Source organism: Odocoileus virginianus, chromosome 29 (genome assembly GCF_023699985.2).
Source record: "Odocoileus virginianus isolate 20LAN1187 ecotype Illinois chromosome 29, Ovbor_1.2, whole genome shotgun sequence".
Lineage (NCBI taxonomy): Eukaryota > Metazoa > Chordata > Mammalia > Artiodactyla > Cervidae > Odocoileus > Odocoileus virginianus.
The window spans coordinates 15651286-15676302 of record NC_069702.1 but is presented as its reverse complement, the minus strand read 5'-3'; the positions used below and the strand labels follow the sequence as shown (position 1 = coordinate 15676302).

General features: G+C 40.0%; 1 protein-coding gene across 9 annotated transcripts in view; it reads right to left on the bottom strand.

Moving 5' to 3' along the window:
* Positions 1-25017, bottom strand: part of MAPK10 (mitogen-activated protein kinase 10) — a 589148-nt gene that overhangs the window by 5107 nt on the left and 559024 nt on the right. For all 9 annotated transcript variants that reach the window (XM_020902101.2, XM_020902102.2, XM_020902105.2 and 6 more), the window contains 2 exons: positions 11892-11955; positions 9932-10009 (listed from right to left, as the gene is read on the bottom strand). In XM_020902101.2, coding sequence (XP_020757760.1) covers positions 9932-10009; positions 11892-11955 — 142 coding nt within the window. The remainder of the gene's footprint in view (positions 1-9931; positions 10010-11891; positions 11956-25017) is intronic.

The following is a 25017-nucleotide window of genomic DNA, read 5'->3' as shown; positions in this document are numbered from 1 at the left end:
ATCTTTATGTTGCTTCCTGTCTTGGCTATTGTAAATAGTGCTGCAATGAACATTGGCATGCATGTATCCTTTCAAACCATGTTTTTCTCTAGATATATGCCCAGGATTGGGATTGCTAGATCTTATGGTAGTTGTATTTTTAGTTTTTAAGGAGCCTCCATACTGTTCTCCATAGTAGTTGTACCAATTTATATTCCCACCAACAGTGTTGGAAGGTTCCGTTTAACCCATAACCTCACCAGCCCTTATTGTTTGTAGGTTTTTTTACGATGGCCACTCTGACTGGTGTGAGGCGATATCTCACTGTAGTTTTGATTTTCATTTCTCAGAATCTTTATCAACCGTATTTCTAGGGTTCCATAAGTTGCTGTTCCTGACTCTGTATAGCACAAATGCATTAGAAAGAGGCTCTCTCTTCTAACAGCCCCTCTATGAAATCCCCATTGCATTCTCATGTTGTATGGAAACAGCTTCTCTATATAGTGCATTCTCATGTTGTATGGAAAGAGTCTGTCTATATAGTGCTATGGGGAACGGGAATCTTGTGTCCTGTCTAGTGGCGTGCTGCCGTGGATTTAGTGCCTTTTGAGAGTCAATTATTAGCATTTCTTTCCAATTTTGCCCTCATCGATGACATATCAGTAGCTTGAAATTGATCACAGTAAGACTATTTACACAATAGAAATTAGTAATTGCTGCAATCACTCCATCTTTTCCAAAGAGATAGTTGCATGCATGCATGCTCATTTGCTCAGTCATGTTTAACTCTTTGCAACCCCATGGACTGTAGCCAGCCAGACTCCTCTGTCTATGGAACTCTCCAAGCAAGAATACTGGAGTGGGTAGCCATTCCCTTCTCCAGGGGATCTACCTAACTTAGGGATCAAACCCTATTGTTATTAAAAATTAAATCCCACAGTGTAATTTAAAAAAAAAACAACTTTTGCTTCTGTACGATTTTTTCTATTGCACTATACTATATGCCTTCTCAACTGTAGCCACCTCTGGCTTTACTGAATGATCCTCTCAAGTCTGTTTTTTATGTAGACAATAAATAAACTTTTAAACCATAAAACCAAACAAAATTAGAAGGTTCCAGACAAATATTTTGGCTTCAAGTTGTTAGTTTACTGCTAAACAGTTTAAGGCAATATGTTAAAAGTAGAATTGAACTGAATTGAACTTATCATTTCCCCACATATCCTAACAATGTGATAAATACCCCCTTCTTCCCATATTGTTTTCAAAGAAACCAGTAAAATACATACTTTTTAATAAAACTTTTCTTGTTAGTAAGTTCAGTCACTCAGTCGTATCTGACTCATTGTGACCCCATGAATTGCAGCACACCAGGCCTCCCTGTCCATCACCAACTCCCGGAGTTTACTCAAACTCATGTCTGTCCAGTCAGTGATGCCATCCAGCCATCTCATCCTCTGTTGTCCCCTTCTCCTCCTGCCCCCAACCCCTCCCAGCATCAGGGTTTTTTCCAATGAGTCAACTCTTCACATGAGGTGGCCAAAGTATTAAAGCTTTAGCTTCAGCATCAGTCCTTCCAATGAACACCCAGGACTGATCTCCTTTAGGATGGACTGGTTGGATCTCCTTGCAGTCCAAGGGACTCTCAAGAGTCTTCTCCAACACCACAGTTCAAAAGCATAAATTTTTTGGTGCTCAGCTTTCTTCACAGTCCAAATCTCACATCCATACATGACCACTGGAAAAACCATAGCCTTGACTAGACAGACCTTTGTTGACAAAGTAATGTCTCTGCTTTTTAATATGCTATCTAGGTTGATCATAACTTTCCTTCCAAGGAGTAACCATCTTTTAATTTCATGGCTGCAATCACCATCTGCAGTGATTTTGGAGCCCCCCCTAAATAAAGTCTGACAGTGTTTTCACTGTTTCCCCATCTATCTGCCATGAAGTTGATGGGACCAGATGCCATGATCTTAGTTTTCTGAATGTTGAGCTTTAAGCCAACTTTTCCCTCTCCTCTTTCACTTTCATCAAGAGGCTTTTTAGTTCCTCTTCACTTTCTGCCATAAGGGTTAGTAAAGCATTATAAATTTTTGTCAATAAATATGTCATTTAAATTAACTGAAAATACTAGTAGAGTTACACATAAAAAAATACTAGTTACTTTCAAAATTACCTGAAAAAAATTAGGTTTTATGGAAACACATAATAACCTCAGATATGCAGATGACACCACCCTTATGGCAGAAAGTGAAGAACTAAAGAGACTCTTGATGAAAGTGAAAAGGAGAGTGAAACAGCTGGCTTAAAACTCAACATTCAGAAAATAAAGGTCATGGCATCTGGCCCCATCACTTCATGGCAAATAGATGGGGAAACAATGGAAACAGTGACAGATTTTATTTTCTTGGGCTCCAAAATCACTGCAGATGGTGACTGCAGCCATGAAATTAAAAGACACTTGCTCCTTGGAAGAAAAGCTATGACCAATCTAGACAGCATATTAAAAAGCAGAGACATTACTTTACCAACAAAGGTCCGTCTCATCAAAGCTATGGTTTTTCCAATAGTTACGTATGGATGTGAGAGTTGGATTATAAAGAAAGCTGAGCACTGAAGAAATGATACTTTTAAACTGTGGTGTTGGAGACAACTCTTGAGAGTCCCTTGGACTACAAGGAGATCAAACCAGTCAATCCTAAAGGAAATCAGTCCTGAATATTCATTGGAAGGACTGATGCTGAAGCTGAAGCTCCAATACTTTGGCCACCTAATGGGAAGAACTGACTCATTCGAAAAGACCCTGTTGCTGGGCAAGATTGAAGGCAGGAGGAAAAGGGATGACAGAGGATGAGATGGCTGGATGGCATCACTGACTCAATGGATACGAGTCTGAGCAAGCTCTGGGAGTTGGTGATGGACAGGGAACCCTGGCGTGCTGCAGTCCTTGGAGTCTCAAAGGATTAGACATGACTGAGTGACTGAACTGAACTGACAAAAATTTACCAGCTAAAAGTTGCGTGTGTGTTTCTGCATGCACACTCAGTCACTCAGTTGTGTCCGACTCTTTGCAACCCCATGGACTGTAGTCCACCAGGTTCCTTTGTCCATGGGATTTTCCAGGCAAGAATACTGGGGTGGGTTGCCATTCCCTTCTCCAGGGAACCTTCCCAACCCAGGGATCAAACCCACATCTCCTGCATCTCCTGCACCAGCAGGCAGATTCTTTACCACTGAGCCACCTGGGAAGCCTAGAAGTTATCTAGCCAAAGGCATTCACAGTCTCAAAGGAAAATATTGTTCTGCTTTTTAAAATAAAATTATTTTCCTAACTCATCCAAACATAAAAAGAGACACAAAATATTATGAGAACCACTAGATTTTTTTTAATCACTGAAACATATTACTTCTCTGTATTCATGGCCATCAGCTTCAGTTGGTTTAGGGGCTGAGGTTTTTAAATAGAAAAGGTTATTGGGATAGATCTGTAACTAATTGGGAGAAATACACTCCCATGAGGTGTAGAGGAGAAGGAGAGGCTATATATTAAAATCACCAGAAAAGCTTTATCTTCCATTTAGAGATTCTAAGAAATCTCTGCCCATCTTGATGCTAAGCATCCCTATCTTAGTGAGTTACGGATGTAAACCCTAACTTCCAGGAGGTTTACTTCTCAGGCAACAGGGTGGTGAACAGGCTGAGAGTCTTTGTATTAGATGACCTTCTAGTTTGTTCTTGCTCTAACATTCTATAGTAAATGCTTTTAGAGGAAAATTAATTTCTATTCATGGGCTGTTATTCCCTCAGCAGTCTTTACCAATCAATTCAGAAAGCAAGCACCCATGCTATTCTTGAAAATAAATCACTATGCAAGTGAAATCAGATAGTAGAAGGGAATACAATTATTTATTTAGAAGTGTATCGGGGTTTAGATTTATTTCTTATTGATACACGACAATTCCATCAGTAAATTTCAAGCTTCTGTATTATTCTGCAAATGCACAATTTAACTTTCTATTTACATTTTAAAAGCATCACTAAAACATGAGTTTGGGTATTAGAACAATTTTGTCACTGAAAAACTGCATTAACTTATTGCCTTGCTGCTGGGTTTCCAGTGTTGCTGTGACTGAATATTAAGGGAGTCTATGTCATAATATTATTTCATCTCAACTATTTACAAAATAAAATGTGATATGCAACATTCCTGAGAAAAGGTGAATATAATGAAGAATGCAATAAGGCTGAATTTCCAAAGTTTTCTAAGTAATTGATTTCTCTTTCCAGCATAGTTTACTGCATACGTGTGTGTGCGTGTGTTAATTGCTCAGTCGTGTTCGACACTTTGCAACCCCATGAACTATAGCCCAGACAGGCTCCTCTGTCCATGGATTCTCCAGGCAAGAATACCGGAGTGGCTGTATACACACACACACACACACACATATATACTATGCACACATACACACACACACATGCACACACACACAGTGGTGTGCCAATAAAAATTTAGCAATTGGCACTTCGGGGGGTTTAAGAATGCCTTGATTTGTAGAGTCAGCCAATTTCTATATCTTACATCCTGCATGGTGGATTTCAAGCTACAATGTGAGGTCAGAAAACTCAGATGTACGCCAGTGGCTCTCATGAGCTAGAAGAATTGCTCCAGCACATGGCTGTCCTATGTCTCTGCATAATGCACAGAAATATATCAAACACAGGACTTCCCTGGTGGTCCAGTGGTTAACAATCTGCCTGCCAATGCAGGGGACACAGGTTCTATCCCTGGTCCAGGAAGATTCCACATGCCTCGGAGCAACTAAGCCCATGTGCCACAACTACTGAGCACTCCTATCGCAATTAATGAAGCCCATGCACCCTAGAATCCACACTGCTCAACAAGAGAAGCCACCTCAACGAAAATTCCATGCACTGCAAGTAGAGAACAGTCCCCTACTCACTGCAAATGGAGAAAGCCCACGGGCAGCAATGAAGACCCACTGCAGCCAAAAATACATAATAACTAGCTAAATAAATAAAAGAATAAAAAACGCCAAACACAAATATGTCACATAATAGGTATCCCACATACGATTTCTCAAAATCAAGCTGGGAAAATTTTCCTTTAAAATCATGTAGTGAGATTGAATCCACAACCATTTTAACTATAAACTGCTTAAACCAGTCCACTATAGTTTAGAGCAGGTGTAGAAGGTAGATAATTTAGTATTGTTACAGGTAGTTGGAATGGGTAAAAAATACTTTTGCCTTCTTGTGTGCACAAAGAACCTAAGGGGAATATTTTATGATTAATCGCTAGCATATTAAGCTAAACGGACATGCAAAAAAATTCAGGAATATATATTTCCCAAAGTGAATAAATCAAAAAACCAGCTGAAAACATGAGCAAAGCTTTATCTGAAGCATGAGCAAATGCCAGAAGCAACAATTTGTGTACTTGATACTCAGCTCATTTACCTTCGTGATAATTAATAGCTGAATAAATATTAACCAGCATAAGAACATACTGAATTGCATACTGCCTCAAAACTATATTCCTGTCTTGAATTCTGTCTTTGGGAGAGCACCAAGAAACATGTTGAAGAAAGACCTGAGCACCAATTTTCAAATTAATAAATATTTAACAAGCTACTATTATGTGTACGGGACAATACTCTGGTACCGCGTGGTACACAAAGATGAGTATATACAATCTTTTTCTCAATGAATTTATAATCAATAAGGGTAGTAAGACAATGTGTAAAATACAAGTACTAGTTGGACCAATAGGAAAAAAAGATCTTATTCTTTGGGAAGATATGAAAAGTCTTTTGGAACAGATTATGAAAAATATTTGGGGACAAGGTGGTAATAAAAGAACACTGTTGAAGGGGCAGCATTTCAAAACACAGGGAGCCAGTCAAGTAAGGCAGTGACAATGCAGGACCCTAGGATGGGTATAGTATCAAAATGTGGAAAATGTGGAATGTATTTCAGAGGGCTGTCTGTGTCAGTGAGAGGTTACTAGGCTTAAATTATAAGTGATGCAAAGCTATTGGAGGCACTGATCAGTAAAATTATTGCTCGACCTATAGTTTTCAAAGATCAGCTTAGGTCAAGACTGAAGTATGAAAAATTACTTCAAGAAAACTTTATTCATAATTGTGTTAATATCAAGAGACAGTAGCAACTAGATATAAGACATCTAGCAAGCAAAATGTTAAGGATGCAAAAAGTGACTGTCAGTCATAATGTGGGTATGGAATGAAAGGTCATTTATGGGTTTCAGGCTGGGAGGCTGAGAAAAACAGAGTTGCCATTAATAGAAATGGGAAAGTTGAGTCAAAATTTACTGCTGAGTGGGTGAATCTAAATGGAGAGGATGTGTTTGGTTTTAAACAAATGGAATATAAATTGGCAGCATCTCACGCATCCTGGCCCAGTATCCTAATTTCTTCATGACTAGGTTATACTCATCCTTAAATAATTTGGTGGAAAGAATTTATTTCACAGTCATTCCAAAAATAACAAACTATTCTGTAAACTAGGATTCGGTTTTATTCACCTTAGATATATTTCCTACAAACTTAAAAGTAATTACTTGGCCAAGACTCAGGTTCATCTATTCAGAGCATGTAGAAATTATGTCAATAACCTTAAATACTGTTCAAGAAAATGATCCAACACTTGGGATTAGTGTAGAATATCATACTTGAGCATTTTTTAATAGGCCCCCTCCTAAGGGTCATTTGACTGTTTTGTGGAACATAACTTTTTGACAATATTCTCAATAGATTAGGATCCAGATGTTTTATAACACTGTAAACTTGTAGAAAACTGATAAAGTAAAACTCTTTTCTTTTTCTGCCTAGTAGAAAAGATAAACATAAAGATAGGTTTGGTTGCTATGTAGGACATTTGCAGGTTTTGATTTAATTTGGTAATCTTATCTCAGTGTTCCTTTTTCCATAGACTACCTAATCTTAATTTCTCATATCTTCACTGAACTTTGTCATCCTGTCATTTCCCTCATTAAGAAGCTAAAAGAAACTTTGCATGTACTCACTTGCTTTTTGCAATAAGAAAAATGGCTTTAGTGATTAAAGAATTACGCTTCGATTATATACAAACTTTGTTCTTTTACCAAACGCGCAAGCCTTTCTTATGGCAGACCACTGATCCCATTCCTTTAAAGACTCGTTGATCTCACTTGTACCATCGCTAATTCCATTCTGCCTTCCCTGAGCTGTACAGCTTGCCTTAAAGGAATCATGGGAATACGAAGATTTTTGTAGAAGTGTTGTGAAAGTATTGAAAAGCAAATTTTGTATTTTTATGCCATCACAGATTAGCTGTTGTGAAGACCCGGCTGGGGTTGAGGGGAACGTAGAGGAAAGAAGCAGGAGATGGGGTATCCTGGAGTGGATAGCATGATTCTGAGCTCTTTGCAAAAAAGAAAGGAGATAAATGAACTTCCCTGGTGGTCCAGTGGTTAAGAATCGGGCTTGCTATGCAGGGGGTAGGGGTTTGATCCCTGGTTGGGGAACTAAGATCGAACATTGCCGCGGGGCAATTAAACCCACGTGCCACTACTGCTAGTCCATGTAGCACAACTAGAGGGTTCTTCTGCAGCAACAAAAGATTCTGCATGAGGCAATGAAGATCCTGCGTGCTGCAAATAAGACCTGATGCAGAAATAAACAATTTTTTTTAAAAAAAGATAAATAGAAGAAACTATGAAATTTGTCCTGTCCCATCTTGAAATGGGGCTTCCCTGGTGGCTCAGTGGTAAAGAATCTGCCTACAATTCAGGAGACCCAGGTTTGAGCCCTGGCTTGGGAAAATCCTCTGGAGAAGGAAATGGCAACCCACTCCAGTATTCTTGCCTGGAGAATTCCATGGACAGAGAAGCCTAGAGGGCTACACAGTCGTGGGATTGCAAACAGTAGCACATGACTAAGTGACTAACACTTTCTCTCTTACATCTTGAAATAGGGCTTCTTAGGTGGTGCTAGAGGTAAAGAAAGAATCTGAATCTGCTTGCAATACAGGAGAAACGGGTTAAATCCCTGGGTCAGGAAGATCCCCTGGAGAAGAGAATGGCAACCCACTCCAGTATTTTTGCCTGGAGAATTCCATGGATAAAGAGGCCTGGAGGGCTACAGTCCATAGGATTGCAAAGAGTCGGACACAACTGAGCAACCAACACTTTCACTTTCAACACTTCCTAAAATGATGTCACCCTTCATTGGATTCTGGAATTTCAACTTCTTAATGATTACAGGAAAAAGTATTCTGTTATGATAATTAAGTCAGGGAGTCTTTCTGCTTTAGCAGGTGTTATCTTGCTGTTGGATTCAATCTCTGGGCTCTTTAATCAGCAGCAGATAGAACAGGCATGTAAGTAAGAAACAGCTTCTACAGATTTGTATCAATATAGAGGCTGGGTTGAATAAATAGGGCGGCAAACAACCAACTCCGATGATTCCTTTAACCTTCTTTGATGAAAGGAAAGACTTGACATAGAATTGGACACTTCCCTAAGTCTAGAGGTGAGAAAAACATGTCATAACTGAACAGCATCTGTTTGGGTATCATGGTAGTTTAGGTTGCAAACTTGTTAAAAAGTAATATCAGCAGGAGGAATTGATTCACTCACCCTATTTTGTTTCCTGAAATGATTTAAATTGCATGGGAAAAATTATATATCAAAAGTAGGACACCAAATCTACTTTTCTCTAAGGTAATAATTTGCAGCCTACAGTTTTGTCAGCATGATCTGAGTGTTGTTTAAAGCTAATGATAAGTCATTACATTTTCTAAAACTATTTCTATATTCTCTTTCTATTCAGAACATCGGTCTTTGGAAAAATATATTGGCATTAATAAGTGTAAGTAAATTATCTCAAGTCATTCTAAAGTTCATTGGTGAGCTCAGTAAAATATGTGTATTACCTGTGTGTGTGCTAAGTTGCTTCAGTTGTGTCCAACTTTTTGTAACCCTATGGACTGTGACCCACCAGGCTCCCCTGTCAATGGGATTCTCCAGGCAAGAATAGGGAGTGGGTTGCCATGCCCTCCTCCAGGGGATCTTCCCGATCCAGGGATTGAACCCGTGTCTCTTATGTCTCCTGTGTTGGCAGGCAGGTTCTTTACCACTGGGAAGCCCATGTATATGTACCAATGTGTGTTATATTTTGTAGATTGCAAATGGAAAGATTTTTCTGTTCTGAGTTTGATTGGACCCCATTGTGGTTCAGGCTTCAACTACTGTCACATCAACCTTAGGAAGAGTAAACATTAGAGTGAATGAAGGAAAAGGTTTGGCTAGAGGGTTTCCTGAACTCCACACTGATTTGGTGGTCAAGAGGGCATTATGGCTCTGAATTTTGATGAGGAGCAGCCGCCCTTTAATCAGCTTATGCTAATATTTCTTCAAGATTCCTTGTCATTTTAAAGTTCTGAAAGAACTCATGCTAAATCATTATAGGCAGAATAAATGCCACACTAACCATCAAAAGTAATGAGACTGAAATCATTAGACGGAAACAGGTGATACTGGTTCATATGCTTGCTGCTGCTGCTGCTAAGTCACTTCAGTCGTGTCTGACTCTGTGCGACCCCATAGACGGCAGCCCACCAGGCTCCCCCGTCCCTGGGATCCTCCAGGCAAGAACACTGGAGTGGGTTGCCATTTCCTTCTCCAATGCATGAAAGTGAAAAGTGAAGGTGAAGTTGCTCAGTCATGTCTGACTCTTAGTGACCCCATGGATTGCAGCCTACCAGACTCCTCCATCCATGGGATTTTCCAGGCAAGAGTACTGGAGTGGGTTGCCAGTGCTTTCTCCGTCATATGCTTGATAAGCAATATTATTGACTGCAATCTCTTCTTAAGACCAAGAAAAATATGCAAGGACTAGTTTATTGGTTATTCATTGAGAGTGAGTACCTGAAGGAGAAGGCTGTCCTTTCACAACGCCATTCTTCGTCTTTTCTTCCGAGTTCATTACTTCCTTATAGATAAGTTCTGTAAGAAACAGTTACCAGTGTTATAAAAATCAGTTTTCTCCTTAACCCAAAGAAAAAGTCATTAATAACAAATAATAACATTTTGATGAGACTGAGTCAATTACAAATCAAGTGGAATTTTTTACTCTTCTATTGTTATGTGCTCAGTCATGTCCAACTCCTTGCGACCCCATGAACTGTAGCCTGCCAGGCTCCTCTGTCCGTGGAATTTTCCAGGCAAGAGTACTGAAGCGGATTGCCCTTTCCTCCTCTAAGGAATCTTTCCAACCCAGGAACTGAACCTGAGTCCCCTGCACTGGCAGGTAGATTCCTCACCACTGAGCCACCTAGGAAGCCCTATTTTCTTGCAAAAGGACACAGCCTGGCAAACGTAGGTGCTTAACAATGCATTCGACCAAATCAATGTGTGTAGAATACACATTACTTGTTTTCTGAATTCTTTGGGGATTTTCTGATGCATTTGACTTTATCTCTTATGGATTTTAATGGCTTAGTTTTGAACATCCATTTCTCTTTTATGTTCTCTCCCTAAGAGATGCACATATTCTCGTGACTTGAAATTATTACTTTCTATCCATTTCCAACTCTTACTTCATCTTTTTTCCAGACTAAAATTTTGGATTTGTAAAACTAAACTTGCCTAAAATCCAACATTAAAAAAAATTATTACCCTCATTTCCAAACTGGCATCCATTTCTGGCTTTCTCACTGCTATAGATAAAAATGTGTATATATTCATTTCTTTTTACTTTATCCCTTTTAGCTAAAAATTACTCTGTGCAATTCATTCCTGCTTTGCAATGGCTTACAATTAACACAATCACCATCCTTTACAGGTTTATTTCTCCAGTTTTTCAGAATTGAGTATATCCTCCTTGAGTGATATTTACACCCTATGACTTACCTAATCATGAACACTTGAGTACATTCTGATCCTTATTTAGATCAAGTCTTTTTCTGTCTATCATGCTCATCTTTTTAAAAATTTGATCTACTGTTTATATGAGCTTATTTTTCCATACTCTCCAATATGATCTCTTGAACAGCAGATTCTCCTAACTATCTTTATAGCACATTTTGCTCATTCTTACTCTTTGGTTTCCTCTTATATTTTCATTCTAGTATTTTCCTCTATTTTTTATTTTCCAAACTTAGAATTACTAATTCTTTCAAGGTAGCTCAAACATTTCTTTCCTTCTGATGTACCCTTTCTCTTCCTCCTCATTTTGAGCTAATCATTTGTTACAAACTGCATTTGGTTTTTTTCATATTTATTCTACTCTGTGGTTATTTATATTAGTTTAGCAATTCTTCTCTGCTTTTTTCATCCTGAGTATGATCTTGACCATATAGTATGTGTTTGGAAAAGTTTTGTTGAAAAAAAAAGATAATTAATATATTCACTCACTGTTTTCTTACTTTAAATGAGAAATAAGCTGCTTGGATGCATAAATTTTCATTTAAATTCTCAAGTCCTATATATTGAGTGAGTGAATTCAGATATTCACTCTTTTACTTTATAATGCCTAAAACCATCTCAGGCATAACATTATTCATTTAATGTGATAATTTTATGCACCAACTTAGAATGTTTAATTCTGATATTTTGAATTAAAGCTTAACTTTCACCATGATAAATATTTTGACAATCAGTACTATTTTTTTAATGTGTCAGTAATTAATTCCTTTCATTCTTGAGTAAGTGTAATAGTGCTATTAGTATGAAAAGACAGATGAAGTTAAGGAGTTTTGAAAATGGTCTAAGAGGATAGCCCTTAGAAAACCATCTGTTACTAAAGCATTTTAAAAGGAAAAGACTTAAAAATATTTTCTGAGTTTAAATAAAAGAAAAAGCAAACTTAATTAAGCAGCAGAATCACCTTTCCATTCTTCAATGGTGTGCTCTCTTTCATCCAGCTGTTTGTCGTATATCTGAGGTGGGGGCTGCAGGGGAAAAAAACAGACAATAAGCTTTCTATAGTAGCCTAAAAATAAACTCTTACAGTGCAGGAGAATATCTTGCTATTCACTGATTTTAGGGGTGATCAGAACCTCATATAAATTGTGGAGTAACTACAGTGGTGGAGGAGTTTAAACTGCCCCAACAAACTTATGAAGGATTCGTTTATATGCCAATATTTGCTGCTAACAAATAAGGCAGCAGAATCTAAAACCCGAGAGCTCACCTTCCAAAATCTTCTGAGTCAGACTGAAGTGTTACCAATTAAAGTTCAGTTTGGAAATGGCAACCTGCTCCAGTATCTTGCCGGGATAATCCCCTTTACAGAGGAGCCTCATGGGGTTGCAAAGAGTTGGAAACAACTGAGCGTGCATGCACTCACTCTCTTTAGAAGGCAAACAAGACACTTGATAACAAGGACCCAGAAGCTGCATTTTGTCCATTCACTAGCCCTCTAACAGAACCCTACTAAAACTATCCCAGACTGATGAGATTCTGTCCCACTTTTAGACCCCTGTGAAGAAGAGTCTCCAACGCCTCTCAACAGACCATAGTACTAGCCTCCAGTGTAAAGGAATTATTTAGACCTAATCAATTTTTATTTTTTTGAAGCATCATAAGACATTTTACACATAGCTGGGTGCCATATATTTAAATGGTTTAAGATATTTCCTCCCCTCAGGCAGAAGCAACTGCCAGTTCTCTAGAGGGGTTCAAGGTTCACTCACCTTGGACCCCTGAGTAGCCCCAGAGTTAACCCTCTCTAGGAAAAGGATGTGACAGAACTTTCAGCCTAACATATGGAATCTGCATTCCTCTTGCTCTGAGGAATTTGGATGGAAAAGAAGAAATTTTCACAAATTGAGGAGCCTTCCAGGAAGGAGGATCTCAGACAGATTCCCTAACCTCCTCCTCCCAAAGCTTGGACCTAGGGAATTCTATCATGGTGACATGGTAGCTCCAATTCAGCTCAAGGAACAGAGAAAGAAAAAAGATCTCCTGGAGAAAGAAAGAGGTAAGGGAGAAGGAGGTATATTGGCCAACAATGGCTTCAGTGGAAAAAAAAAAGAGCTACAAAACGTCTGGTGTCATGAGACAGGGGCCCCAGAATTCACGTTGTCCAATGCTCCAAAAGCAGCAATTTTTTATAAGAAACTAACAGTTGCTCAATAAAGTGACTCAGGTCTGTTAGGATGTGTGTACACATTCAATCACTCAGTTGTATCTCTTTAGGATCCCATGGACTGTAGCCCACTAGGCTTCTCTGTTCATGGAATTTTCCAGGTAAGAATACTTGAATGGGTTACTATTTCCTACTCAAGGGTATCTTCTCGACCTAGGGTTTGAACGCACATCTCCTGCATCTCCTGCGTTGACAGGCAGATTCTTTACTGCTCAGCCACCTGGGAAGCCTATTCACTTTGAGGACAGCCTTCCTCACAAGGGCTATCATAGGAAGACTTTGGACAAGATCTTCAGAGAAAGTTTCTGGCTTCGGTGGGAGGGTCTCTGACCTGTGGGCAGCACCCTAGTATCACAGGGTTCTTCTTTACTGTGTGCAGAATCTCTGGCAGCCTGCATCATAACAGACAGGAACATTCCCCTTAGTCTTAGTATGCTGGGCCGGTGTCACATATCATAGAAGGAGTTGGATATGAAAATGAAAGGCTTTGACCAGCTGTCGTGGAGCAGTTTAACACCATATGGAATTACTGAGAAGCAACTACTGATGAGGTCCGGCATTCCTTCAAAGTCTACGATTGCTACTGAGACAGAAGGTTTTAAACCAGCTACTGTGATTCCTCGGTGGCTCACACGGTAAAGAATGCTCTTGCAATACGAGAGACCTGGGTTTGATCCCTGGGTTGGGAAGATCCCCTGGAGGAGGGCATGGCAACCCACTCCAGTGTTCTTGCCTGGAGAATCCCCATGGACAGAGAACACTGTTGGGCTACAGTCCATGGGGTCGCAAAGAGTAGGACACCACTGAGCGACTAAGCACACACACCAGTTATAGAAATACGATGATTCAATGAGTGCATGAGTAAAATAAGGTTATCTTTGATAATTTGTGAAAATGTCATCTAAGTAAGCTAACGCAAAGCCGAACTCTGGTTATGTAAAGACACTTTTCCCAAGCGGCAGATTTTCTGCTTTGCCTCTTACTGAGCTTACAGATAGCCATGGTGAGGTCTTCTCTAAGTGAGCCCTGCCCAAGCCCCCAGCAGGGATGCACACAAGCTCTCAGAGCCCCCCCACTCCCTCCCCACCCACACCCCCGAGCTCTGGGCATTGTTGGTGCCTCTTCTAACAATAGACTCAGCTCAGGATCCTTTGCAGCTGACTTCTCCAAGCAGTGGATTTTTCAAGTTTCAAAACTGAACATGGCTCAAGAGTGTATTTCCTGCCAAAGCTCATGAATGCCATACTCTCTTTGCAACTAAACTGTTTGAGAGAGGTTTTCCTTGGAGCTTCAGCAGATCGCTGTTGCTGATGTAGAAAGCACGAAGTATCACACTCTGACTGCAAACTACAAAGAGAGAAAGCAGAGTACTGAGTCCAAGATGTTACCTTTCAACAAATCAAAAGGACTGCTTTCAACACACCTGCATTAGTGCTATGGTTGAAAGGGCAACATGTTTGTCTGTTTTAAAAGATGGGGTTTGATCACCTGCGATGGAAGGGTACTCCACATAAAGATGTTTCTGCATAGCAATATAAAATAGTAATTGACCAATAGTCCAAAAAGAGTAATGTCATACTCCAACATACATATGCACATGCTCAGACTGCTATCGTCAGCATGCAGCGGTCCATACACCGCCTGCCTTTCCCTGTTAAATGAAGCTAGGAGTCTATTGCTCTGTTGTTTCCTTTCCCCATCTTACGAAACAGGAAGGATTCTCTCTTGCCAGGTAACATTCTAAATAAAAAGGAAATGAGGAGTGGGTATCATGAGAAGTACCCCAGAGAATATTTTAAGAAAGTTTAGTAGATTTGAACAAATTGAGATGTGAGAAAATTAAGGATGAGAAGAAATTAAGAATAATCTATGAAGAATTATTAGAGCTTATATCTTGCATGCTTTTGCATATTCTTCAAGAGACTGATGATTTCTTTCCTCTTGAAGATTTGAACTCTGCTTATCTGTTTTAAATTCTTTGAGGAATTCATATAGATTGCATGTGAAAACTTCATATGGATTAGGTGTGTTTTATATCAAGGATACCACATATACATGTATAAATGGTTTCAGTTAAATTAGATAAACACATGGCCAAATACAAGTAACTATGAGTTAGTAGATATTGGAATTAACTTACTCATTTATTAAATTCATTCATTCAATAAAGGTTGGGGCACCCAGTATATGTATGCTAGGCTATATTAGAAATCGATTATTTTGAAAGTGAATAATGTGACTGCTGACTTCAGGGAACTCAGAATTCAGCAGGATAAGACTTATGCAAAACAGGTAATTAACATACAACATGAAAAATAAAAGAAATATGTAGGTGGTATATGGGAGCAGAGTGAAGAAACCCTAAGCAAAATCTTTCACTTCTTGGAGTAGATGACACTTGTACTAGTTCGGTGAGCAAAAAAAAAATATCTTGGCTATTGACAAGGAAAAGAAAAAGATGACTCTAGGCCACAGAATCTAGAAAACAGAATGATGATGGTGGTGAGGATGGTGGTGGTGCTGAGAATGGTGGTGGTGGTGAGGATGGTGGTGTGGTGATGATGGTGATGGTGGTGGTAAGGATGGTGAGGATGGTGGTGTGGTGATGATGGTGATGGTGGTGGTAAGGATGGTGAGGATGGTGGTGTGGTGATGATGGTGATGGTGGTGTGGTGATGATGGTGATGGTGGTGTGGTGATGATGGTGATGGTGGTGGTAAGGATGGTGAGGATGGTGGTGGTGAGGATGGTGGTGTTGAGGATGGTGGTGCTAAGAATGGTGGTGTGGTGATGATGGTGGTGGTGATTTGGTAGTGGTGGTGCTGAGAATGGTGGTGGTGGTGGTGTGGTGATGGTGGTGGTGGTGAGGATGGTGATGATGATGGTGGTGTGGTGATGATGGTGATGGTTGTGGTGGTGGTGAAGATGGTGATGATGATGGTGGTGCTGAGAATGGTGGTGTGGTGATGATGGTGGTGGGGATTTGGCAGTGGTGGTGGTGGCGTGTGTATGCTTTTCTGCTCAGGTGCACATACACACCAAGAGAACCAGAAGCATCTGTGATCATAAACTATAACTTATGTGGTCAGAAGGGACAAGAGGGTCATGTCTAGAGAAACAGATGGGTCAGAGAAAGGCTGGATCAAGAATGGTTTCAGTTACCATAACTGAAATGAAGACATCTTTCTAATGGGGGAGAACCCACTGAAGAATGAAAGACAACAGCATGGCCAAATCTATGGCCAGAGTAGAGAAAGACATAACTAGAATCACAGAGAAGAGTCAGGGAGCTGCTGCACCATCTAGAAAAAACACTAAAAGGTCTGGCTGGGGTGGAGAAGGTAAAAATAGATAGAAAACATGGATTTAAGAATCTTTAATTCTGGGGTGGGATGGGGAGGGAGATGGGAGGGAGGTTCAAAAGGGAGGCGATATATGTATATATATGACTGATTGCACTGAACTGAACTGAACTGATGGCTGATTCAAGTTGAGGTTTGACAGTAAACAAAATTCTATAAATCAGATTTTTTTTTAAAATCCTTAATAAATATTAATAAATCAAACTGCTAGAATTTTGTTTTTGATGGAATATGTGTGATGGGAAAGAGTGACTCCTAGATTTCTAAGCACAGTGCCTAGACAATGGCAATACTGGTGGAGTCAACTAAAACTATAGAGAGTAAAAAGATGGAAAATGAGATGGGTAGAAAAACGAGCCTTAGTGTTATGTGGGCAGAGATGCTTATTTGATAATCAAACATATAATATGACGGTCACAGAAATGCCGTTGGCTAGAGACACATTTATTTGAGACTATCAGCAAGAAGTGTTTGCTGAAATCAAAGCAGGGAGAAAGAGTAAAGGGCCAAAATGTCAGGCACCAAAATTTAAAGGTGAGCTAAAGAGGCAGGAAGTGGAGGGAACAAGAAGAGGGGAAAGGAACATTTACAGAAATACATGGAGAATGAGAATATTGCTACAGAGGTGAAGTGATCAGTGAGTTTCAAAAAAAAAAAAAAAATAGAAGTAACTGGAAGTTTCTTGTAAATAAAGGTTTTGGCTTTGAAAACACCAGAAAGGCATGATGCAAAGTATGCCTCTGAAACCCATAAAGGGTTCCAAACTTCAAAATTGCCATCATGCCCAGAAAGATCCAGATAGATTCTTGGTGGGGAACATTAATACAAGCTAGCACCTAAAAGACAGGAACAATATAGAAGAAATATCCTCAATGCTAACATGGATATGGTATACGAATAAAACAAAAAGGAACTGCAGAATAGATTGTGACATTGTGACACTAAAATAAAAAAAAGTTACAATGCTCTTAGATCTGCTCCCCTAACTATCTTTGTGTGTGCTAAGTTGCTTTAGCCATGTCCAACTCTTTGCAAAGCCATGGACTGTATGTAGCCTGCCAGGCTCCTCTGTCCATGGGATTCTCCAGGCAAGAATAGTGAGGTGGGTTGCTATGCCCTTCTCCAGGGGATCTTCCCAACTCAGGGATCGAACCTGCGTCTCTTATGTCTCTTACATTGGCAAACGGGTTCTCTTCCATTAGCACCACCTGGGAAGCAGAGCTTCATAAATGGAGATCACTCTTTTATATCTAATTCTATTTCTTCCATAACTAAATAAGGGAAGCCATACTGTTTTCTGAGAAGATACTATACACTAGGCTTTTATGTCCAGTATAATAATCCTCAGATCAGGAAACTAGGATCCAAAGAATTTTTTAAAAATATCTTGAAATTACAAAGTTAATTAATGATAGACTTTTGATTAAAAGTTTGAGAATATGAAGAATGATTCAGAGCACATAGTAATTGAGATGAACCTAAAATAAGGGATAATGAAACAATATCTAAACAATATTTAAATTAAGATCTTTGTAAAACAAGAAATGGAAACATAAGTATAGAGGTTTTTTGTATAAAGCATACATAGGATTGTACGTCTCATCTTGCCCAACACAGTCACCATGTAGGCTTGCTGTCCTCACAGTTATTAATAGACTTCAGGTCCTTCACTCTCATAAGTGCTTGGAGGACAATTATGTGAGCAGCCTACTTGGCAATGCTGAAATATGCCTATTAGGGATGTCAAGGATACTGCAATTGGGAGGGTGGAGAAAATAACTGAACTGCAACGTTTTTCTACCACTGGAGTCTCAACAGTTGCAGCTGTATCCTTTCCCGCTCAAGGACAACATGTCAGCATTTTCTCCCATTTTCTGCATTTTGGGCAATGTAAAATTCAGATTTAAAATGTCACTCTCACCAGACAGTACATAAAAGAGTACCTTTCTACATAATAGGATTGACATTAAAGAATATGGATTTGGGTGGCAATCTCTTGAGTTCTTATGACTGGGCATGATTTCTTGCTGAAGAGATCTTTTTAATCAGCATCTATTTAAATTCCTAGTTGATTCTCCTAAGATACAAGTTGCTCTCTCTTGCAACTTCATTTTTTTAATTGGAGTATAATTGCTTTATAATGTTTCCTTGGTTTCTGCTGTACAACAATGTGAATCAGCTATCAGTACAGGCCAGTTCAGTTGCTCAGTTGTGTCCGACTCCTTGTGACCCCATGGACTGCAGCACACCAGGCTTCCCTGTCCGTCACCAACTCCCAGAGCTTGCTCAAACTCATGTCCATTGAGTCGGTAATGCCATCCAACCATCTCCTCCTCTGTCGTCCCTTTCTCCTTCCACCTTCAATCTTTCCCAGCATCAGGGTCTTTTCCAATGGGTCAGTTCTTTGCATCAGGTGGCCAAAGGATTGGAGTTTCAGCTTCAGCATCAGTCCTTCCAATTAATATTTAGGACTGATTTCCTTTAGGATTGACTGGTTTGATCTCCTTGCAGTCCAAGGGACTCTCAAGAGTCTTCTCAACACCACAGTTCAAAAGAATCAGCTATAAGTATACATATACCCCCTCCCTCTTGAATCTCCCCCCTGACACCCCAGTTCCTACCCATCATCTCAGGGCACCAAGCTGAGCGCCCCGTGCTACACAGCAGCTTCCCACAAGCTACCTATTTCACACATCGCAGTATATATATGTCAATCTTACTCTCCCAATTCCTCTCAGGCCTCACTTCCCCCTCTGTGCCCACATGTCCATTTTCTACATCTGTGTCTCTATTCCTGGCATGCAAACAAATCCATCTGTACATCTGTACCATCCTTCTAGATTCTATATGCCACTGTGGCTGCTAAATACATGATTTAGTTGCTAAATCATGCCTGACCCTTTGTAGCCCCATGAACTGTAGCCCGCCAGGCTCCTCTGTCTTTGGCATTTCCCAGGCAAGAATACTGGAGGGAGTTGCCATTTCCTTCTCTAGGGTTTCTTCCTGGCCAAGGGATTGAACCTACGTCTCCTGCATTGCAGGGGGATTCTTTACCACTGAGCTACCTGGGAAGCCCTCAGATCCCCTATATATGTGCTAATATACAATATTTGTTTTCCTTTTTCTGACTTACTTCACTCTGTGTGACAGACTCAAGGTTTTATATCATATGTTTAGGTAATATTTCTTAACTGAGTAGGGCTCCCCTGATAGCTCAGTTGGTAAAGAATCCGCCTGCAATGCAGGAGACCTGGGTTTGATCCCTGGGTTGAGAAGATCCCCTGAAGAAGGGAAAGGCTACCCACTCCAGTATTCTGGCCTATAAAATTCGTGGATAGTCCATGGGGGTCCCTAAGAGTCGGACACAAATGAGTGACTTTCATTTTTCTTAACTGAGTAAAATGTATGAATTCTTCTTTCCTTAATCTTCAAGATAATCCCATTAGCAGCAGCATCGTACAAGGCTAGTGATGGAAGAGAATTGAGAGATTATCTAGTGCCACCTTCATTTAATTTGCAAATGAGAATATGAAAACTTGGTGGTCATAAGTGATTTGTCCACAGTCATAGAGTTAACAGAGGATGTCATAAAGTTAACAGAGGATGAGATGGTTGGATGGACTGACTCGAGGGACATGAGTTTGAGCAAGCTCCTGGAGTTGGTGATGGATAGGGAAGCCTGGTGTGCTGCAGTCCCTTGCTGTTGCAAAGAATTGGACCCGACTGAGGGACTGAACTGAACTGAATAGAGTTAATTAGCGGCAGAGTTACGAATAAAACATATTATCTCTTATGAGAAAAAATGGCATGAAGAATTCTTAGGGTTGAGGAAATGTTAAACAGAATAATTCAACAGTCACAAAAGATTTTCATTAATGACAAATTTAAGGATGCCACTCTGATTTCTGTTTCCATTTTCTGTCAGTCTATACATGGAACTGGATCTGGAAGTTACCACCTGAGTAGTCAATACATATTCCAAAAGGTTTTTTGTCACAATACCCTGGCCAACATCAGGATCTCTCCACACATGAATCCAGATGTGAAAGATCTAAATTGCACTAACTTGTTCTTTGTATTCATCTTTAAGCCCTGAATTAACATTTTTTTCATATCAGTCATGTTTCAACCGTATGACAATCATGAAGATGCTGATGTTTGCTTTCTGCTTATTTTATCCTAAATTAGCATACAGGATGATTTTGTTCTACCTTTTTTCTTGGTGTGTGTTTGCTCTCTTGTTGAAAATCCCAGTGAAAGCTTTAAATAGCATTGTCTTTCTATGTGTGCATTCTCTATTAATTCAGTAGCTGGATCAAAGAAAGTTATATTATGTCCTAGTGAAATATGCTTTGTTTTTTCGTATTAACCTTTGCAGTCTGAGCGCTACCAAAGCATGCATGATTTATGGTAAGGCTTCAACCAAGATAAGTGAATTTTAGTACAAAATGAAATCAGAAAACCTGTTAAAGGAAATGTGAAAACTTTGATTTTAAATGTCCTTGACTCAACACATACAGAGGTAAGTTTTCCAAATGTACTTAAAATTTTTGAGGAATATAACTTCTTACAATTTTAGCCTCCTGACTTGAAAATAAACATTTATATTGAATAATTTTTACACAGCACTAAATGATATGTTTGTTTCTTTGGCTAATGACACTGTTTGATATGTTCTATGAGCCTTGGGTTCGATTCCTGGGTCAGAAAGATCCCCTGGAGAAGGAAATGGCAACCCACTCCAGTATTCTTGTCTTAAAAGTCCCATGGGCAGAGGAGCCTGGTGGGCTACAGTGAATGGGGTCTCAAAAATCCAGACATGACTTAGCAACTAAACAACAAATTTTTTTCTGAAATCTTTATATTCCCTGTAGTACCAAGAACAGTTCATTATCCACAATGAGATTCAATGTCCCTCTTAACAGTCTTACAAAATTTACCACATTAATAACAGTATAACAGCACCATGACAACTATTAAAAATTGACTAAACATGGTTATTTGTGACAGTCACAATGTTTCTCTATTTTATGAACTTACTATGCAATAAACACTGACGTAGTGTCCAATCACCAAAAATATAATTGCCTCCAAAAGTAGACAACCCAGTGGCTTAGCGGTAAGGAATCTGCCTGCAATGTAGGAGATGGAGGAGGAAGTGACACGGATTCAATCCCTGGGTTAGGAAGATCCCCTGGAGAAGGAAATGGCTACCCACTCCCATATTCTTGCTGAGAAAAACCGCATGGACAGAGGAGCCTGGTGGGCTACAGTCCACAGGGGTGCAAAGAGTCAGATATGACTGAGCATAGTACTTGACCTTTGAAAAGTAGACAAATGGAGTGAAGTGAAAGTGTTAGTCACTTAGTCATGTCCAACTCTTTTCAACCCCACATACTGTAGCCCACCAGGCTTCTCTGTCCATGGAATTCTCTAGCCAAGAATACTAGGATGGTTAGCCACTCCCTTCTCCAGGGGATCTTCCCAGCCCAGGGATCCAACCCGGGTCTCCTGCGTTGCAGGCAGATTCTTCACTGTCTGAGCCTCCAGAAAGCCCAAGTAGACAAATGGCAGCTTGTAATACTTACCAGTTGATTTTTTTTTAAATTGCTTAGACAAGCTTGAGGAAGTACGTCTGTGCTCTTAAATAGAAATTAAACATTCTAATACTACAGATGAAGTAAATGCCCTTTAAAAGTCTGATGAGTTGAAAGTACTCTACAGTGAGGGAAGAAAGGTTAATAAAATCTGTCTCTGGAAACCAATCTGATTAATTCTTCTTTTTTAAGTCATGTGGCACTGGCTCCTCAGGGAGGAGCTGAGAAGGAGATTCATGAGAAGATGATCATTTGAAGATGTGCTCTCAGAAGGCATCCTATAAGGGAGGGAAGGAGGATGAACAGGGAAGAATGAACAACATAACAGTTAGTGACCTTAACAAGCGTTGTGTTGGTGCAGAAGTCAGACTGATCTGTGTGAAAGCATTAAGTGTGAAGTAAGAAATGAAGACTTCTGAGAGGGAACAACACTGTTGCAAAGTATTTTGCAGGAGGTGATGAAAAACTGAGAAACTTTTGACAATTTGGATTTGAAGAGGGAGACATGTAGAGTGACTCCTAGGGATTTGGTTCAATCACCTGGGTGGAAAGTAATGCCATGCATGGATTGAAAGGTGTGAAGTCAGGAAGAAAGAGGAATCAGTTTGGGGTGACAGGGGCTATGTCCAGCTCAAAATTCAACATGTGAATTTTGTGTTGCCAGTTAAATGCCAATCTAAATCTACGGCTAGATTTACAGATCTGGAATTCAGGACAGCCATGTGTAACAATGCATAGATTTGAAAGTCATTCGCAGTAACTAAAATTCATGTGGTGGGCAAGGAAGCCAAAGATTCCCTTGGAGAAAAGAAGTTAGGGCTATGGGAGAGGACTCCTGGGACCCCCCGTTCTAAGGGAAGAGAAACAACTCAGACAGCAGTGGTGACTAGAGAACAGGAAAGGTGTCATCACAGTGATCAGTGGGGAATGTATCAGGAAGGAGGGTGTTTATAGTCTATTCAAATGTCGAAGATGCACAAGCTGCCAATTTTCTTTGGACTTGGCCCTTAGGAAGTCACTGGTGATCTCCAGTTCACTTGCTCAGTCCTGTCCGACTCTTTGCGACCCCATGGCCTGCAGCACTCTAGGCCTCCCTGTCTATCACCAACACCCTGAGCTTGTTCAAACTCATGTCCATCGAGTTGGTGATGCCATCCAACCATCTCACCCTCTGTCATCCCCTTCTCCTCTTGCCTTCAATCTTTCCCAGCATCAGGGTCTTTTCAGATGAGTCAGTTCTTTGCATCAGGTGGCCAACATATTGGAGCTTCAGCTTCAGCATCAGTCCTTCCAATGAATATTCAGGACTGATTTCCTTTCGGATTGACCGGTTTGATCTCCTTGCTGTCCAAGGGACTCTCGAGAGTCTTCTCTAACACCACAGTTCAAAACCATCAATTTCAAGGTTTGAGACATGAACTAGAGTAATTGTGAATAAAGTCTAATTTTTTACAGAAACTTGACTATAAATTGGTGAAAGATACTTCCATTGCTAATGGGGTATTTAAAAAACATAACGACTGATTCTTTAGTCTTTAAATGAAGGCAGCCAGAGCATGTTTATTTGTATTAGTATAATTACCAGAGGAAACTGAAAGATGGGACACACACCACAAAAGAAGAAATGCCCATGCAGAAAAAGACGATACATGAGAAAGTACCATATCCTGAGCTTTCCTGGACTTTCTGTAACTGTCTCTATCTCAGCTTTCTCATTGTCATCCCGACATCATCCCCATTCTAGTCCCAATCACACTGAGTTGATTTTCACATATTACCTCATTTTGTCCAACTAACAATCCTCCTCTTCTAGGCATACAATTAAAGCACAAGGAGATTAAACAGTCTATCGGTAAGTAGCACAGGCAGCATTAAACCCAAATCTATCTGAATGTAAAATCTGTTGGTTTGTTTGTTTGTTTTTGCATTTTCCACTCAACTATAGCTTATTGTATGGAGCTTCCCTGGTAGCTCAGACGGTAAAGTTCCTGCTAATTTAACCTGTTGAAATACAGTTTTCTGTTTAAAAGTTTTCTTAACCAACCAAAGCAAGAGAGAACAACAGGGGGAAAAAGTCAATGCTGGCTCTAGCTGGAGGAACCCTCAAAATGCTATTACTTAGCATTACTGATACAAATCTCTAAGTCCCTGCGACAGACGGGCCAGTGTGTGCACTGTATTGTCATACTGCCACCTTGTGGTTGTAAAAAAACAAAAAGCAAACATTAAAAGCCCGAATTCACCATTTTTATCAAATTGCTCTCACCCAGGGGCTCTCAACTTTGGTTGCACGTTGAAATCAACTGGGAACTTTAAAAATGCTGATGCCTTAATCCCACCCCCAGAGATTTTCATATGATTGGCCTGGAGTGAGATCTCAGTACCAGGATATTTCAAAGCTCCTGGAGTAATTCTAATATGTAACGAAGATTAGGACCCTGTTCTAACTCCTTACACAGCAATCAAGGCAAGTTTTGTTATTTGCCTAAGTGTGCCTCATTTGTATAGATGCAAGAGTCCCTTGGACTGCAAGGAGATCCAACCAGTCAATCCTAAAATAAATCAGTCCTGAATATTCATTGGAAGGACTGATGTCGAAGCTGAAACTCCAATACATTGGCGACCTGATGCAAAATGCTGATTCATTTGAAAAGACCATGATGCTGGGAAAGATTGAAGGTGGGAGGAGAAGGGGACAACAGAGGGTGAGATGGTTGGATGGCATCACCGACTCAATGGACACGAGTTTGAGTAAACTCTGGGAGTTGGTGATGGACAGGGAGGCCTGGCATGCTGCAGTCCATGGGGTTGCAAAGGGTCAGACAGGACTGAGTGACTCAACTGAAGAGAAAATATTCAAGTGCTTTCCTCTTAGCCTTTAAAGATATCTATTTCTTGAGAGAG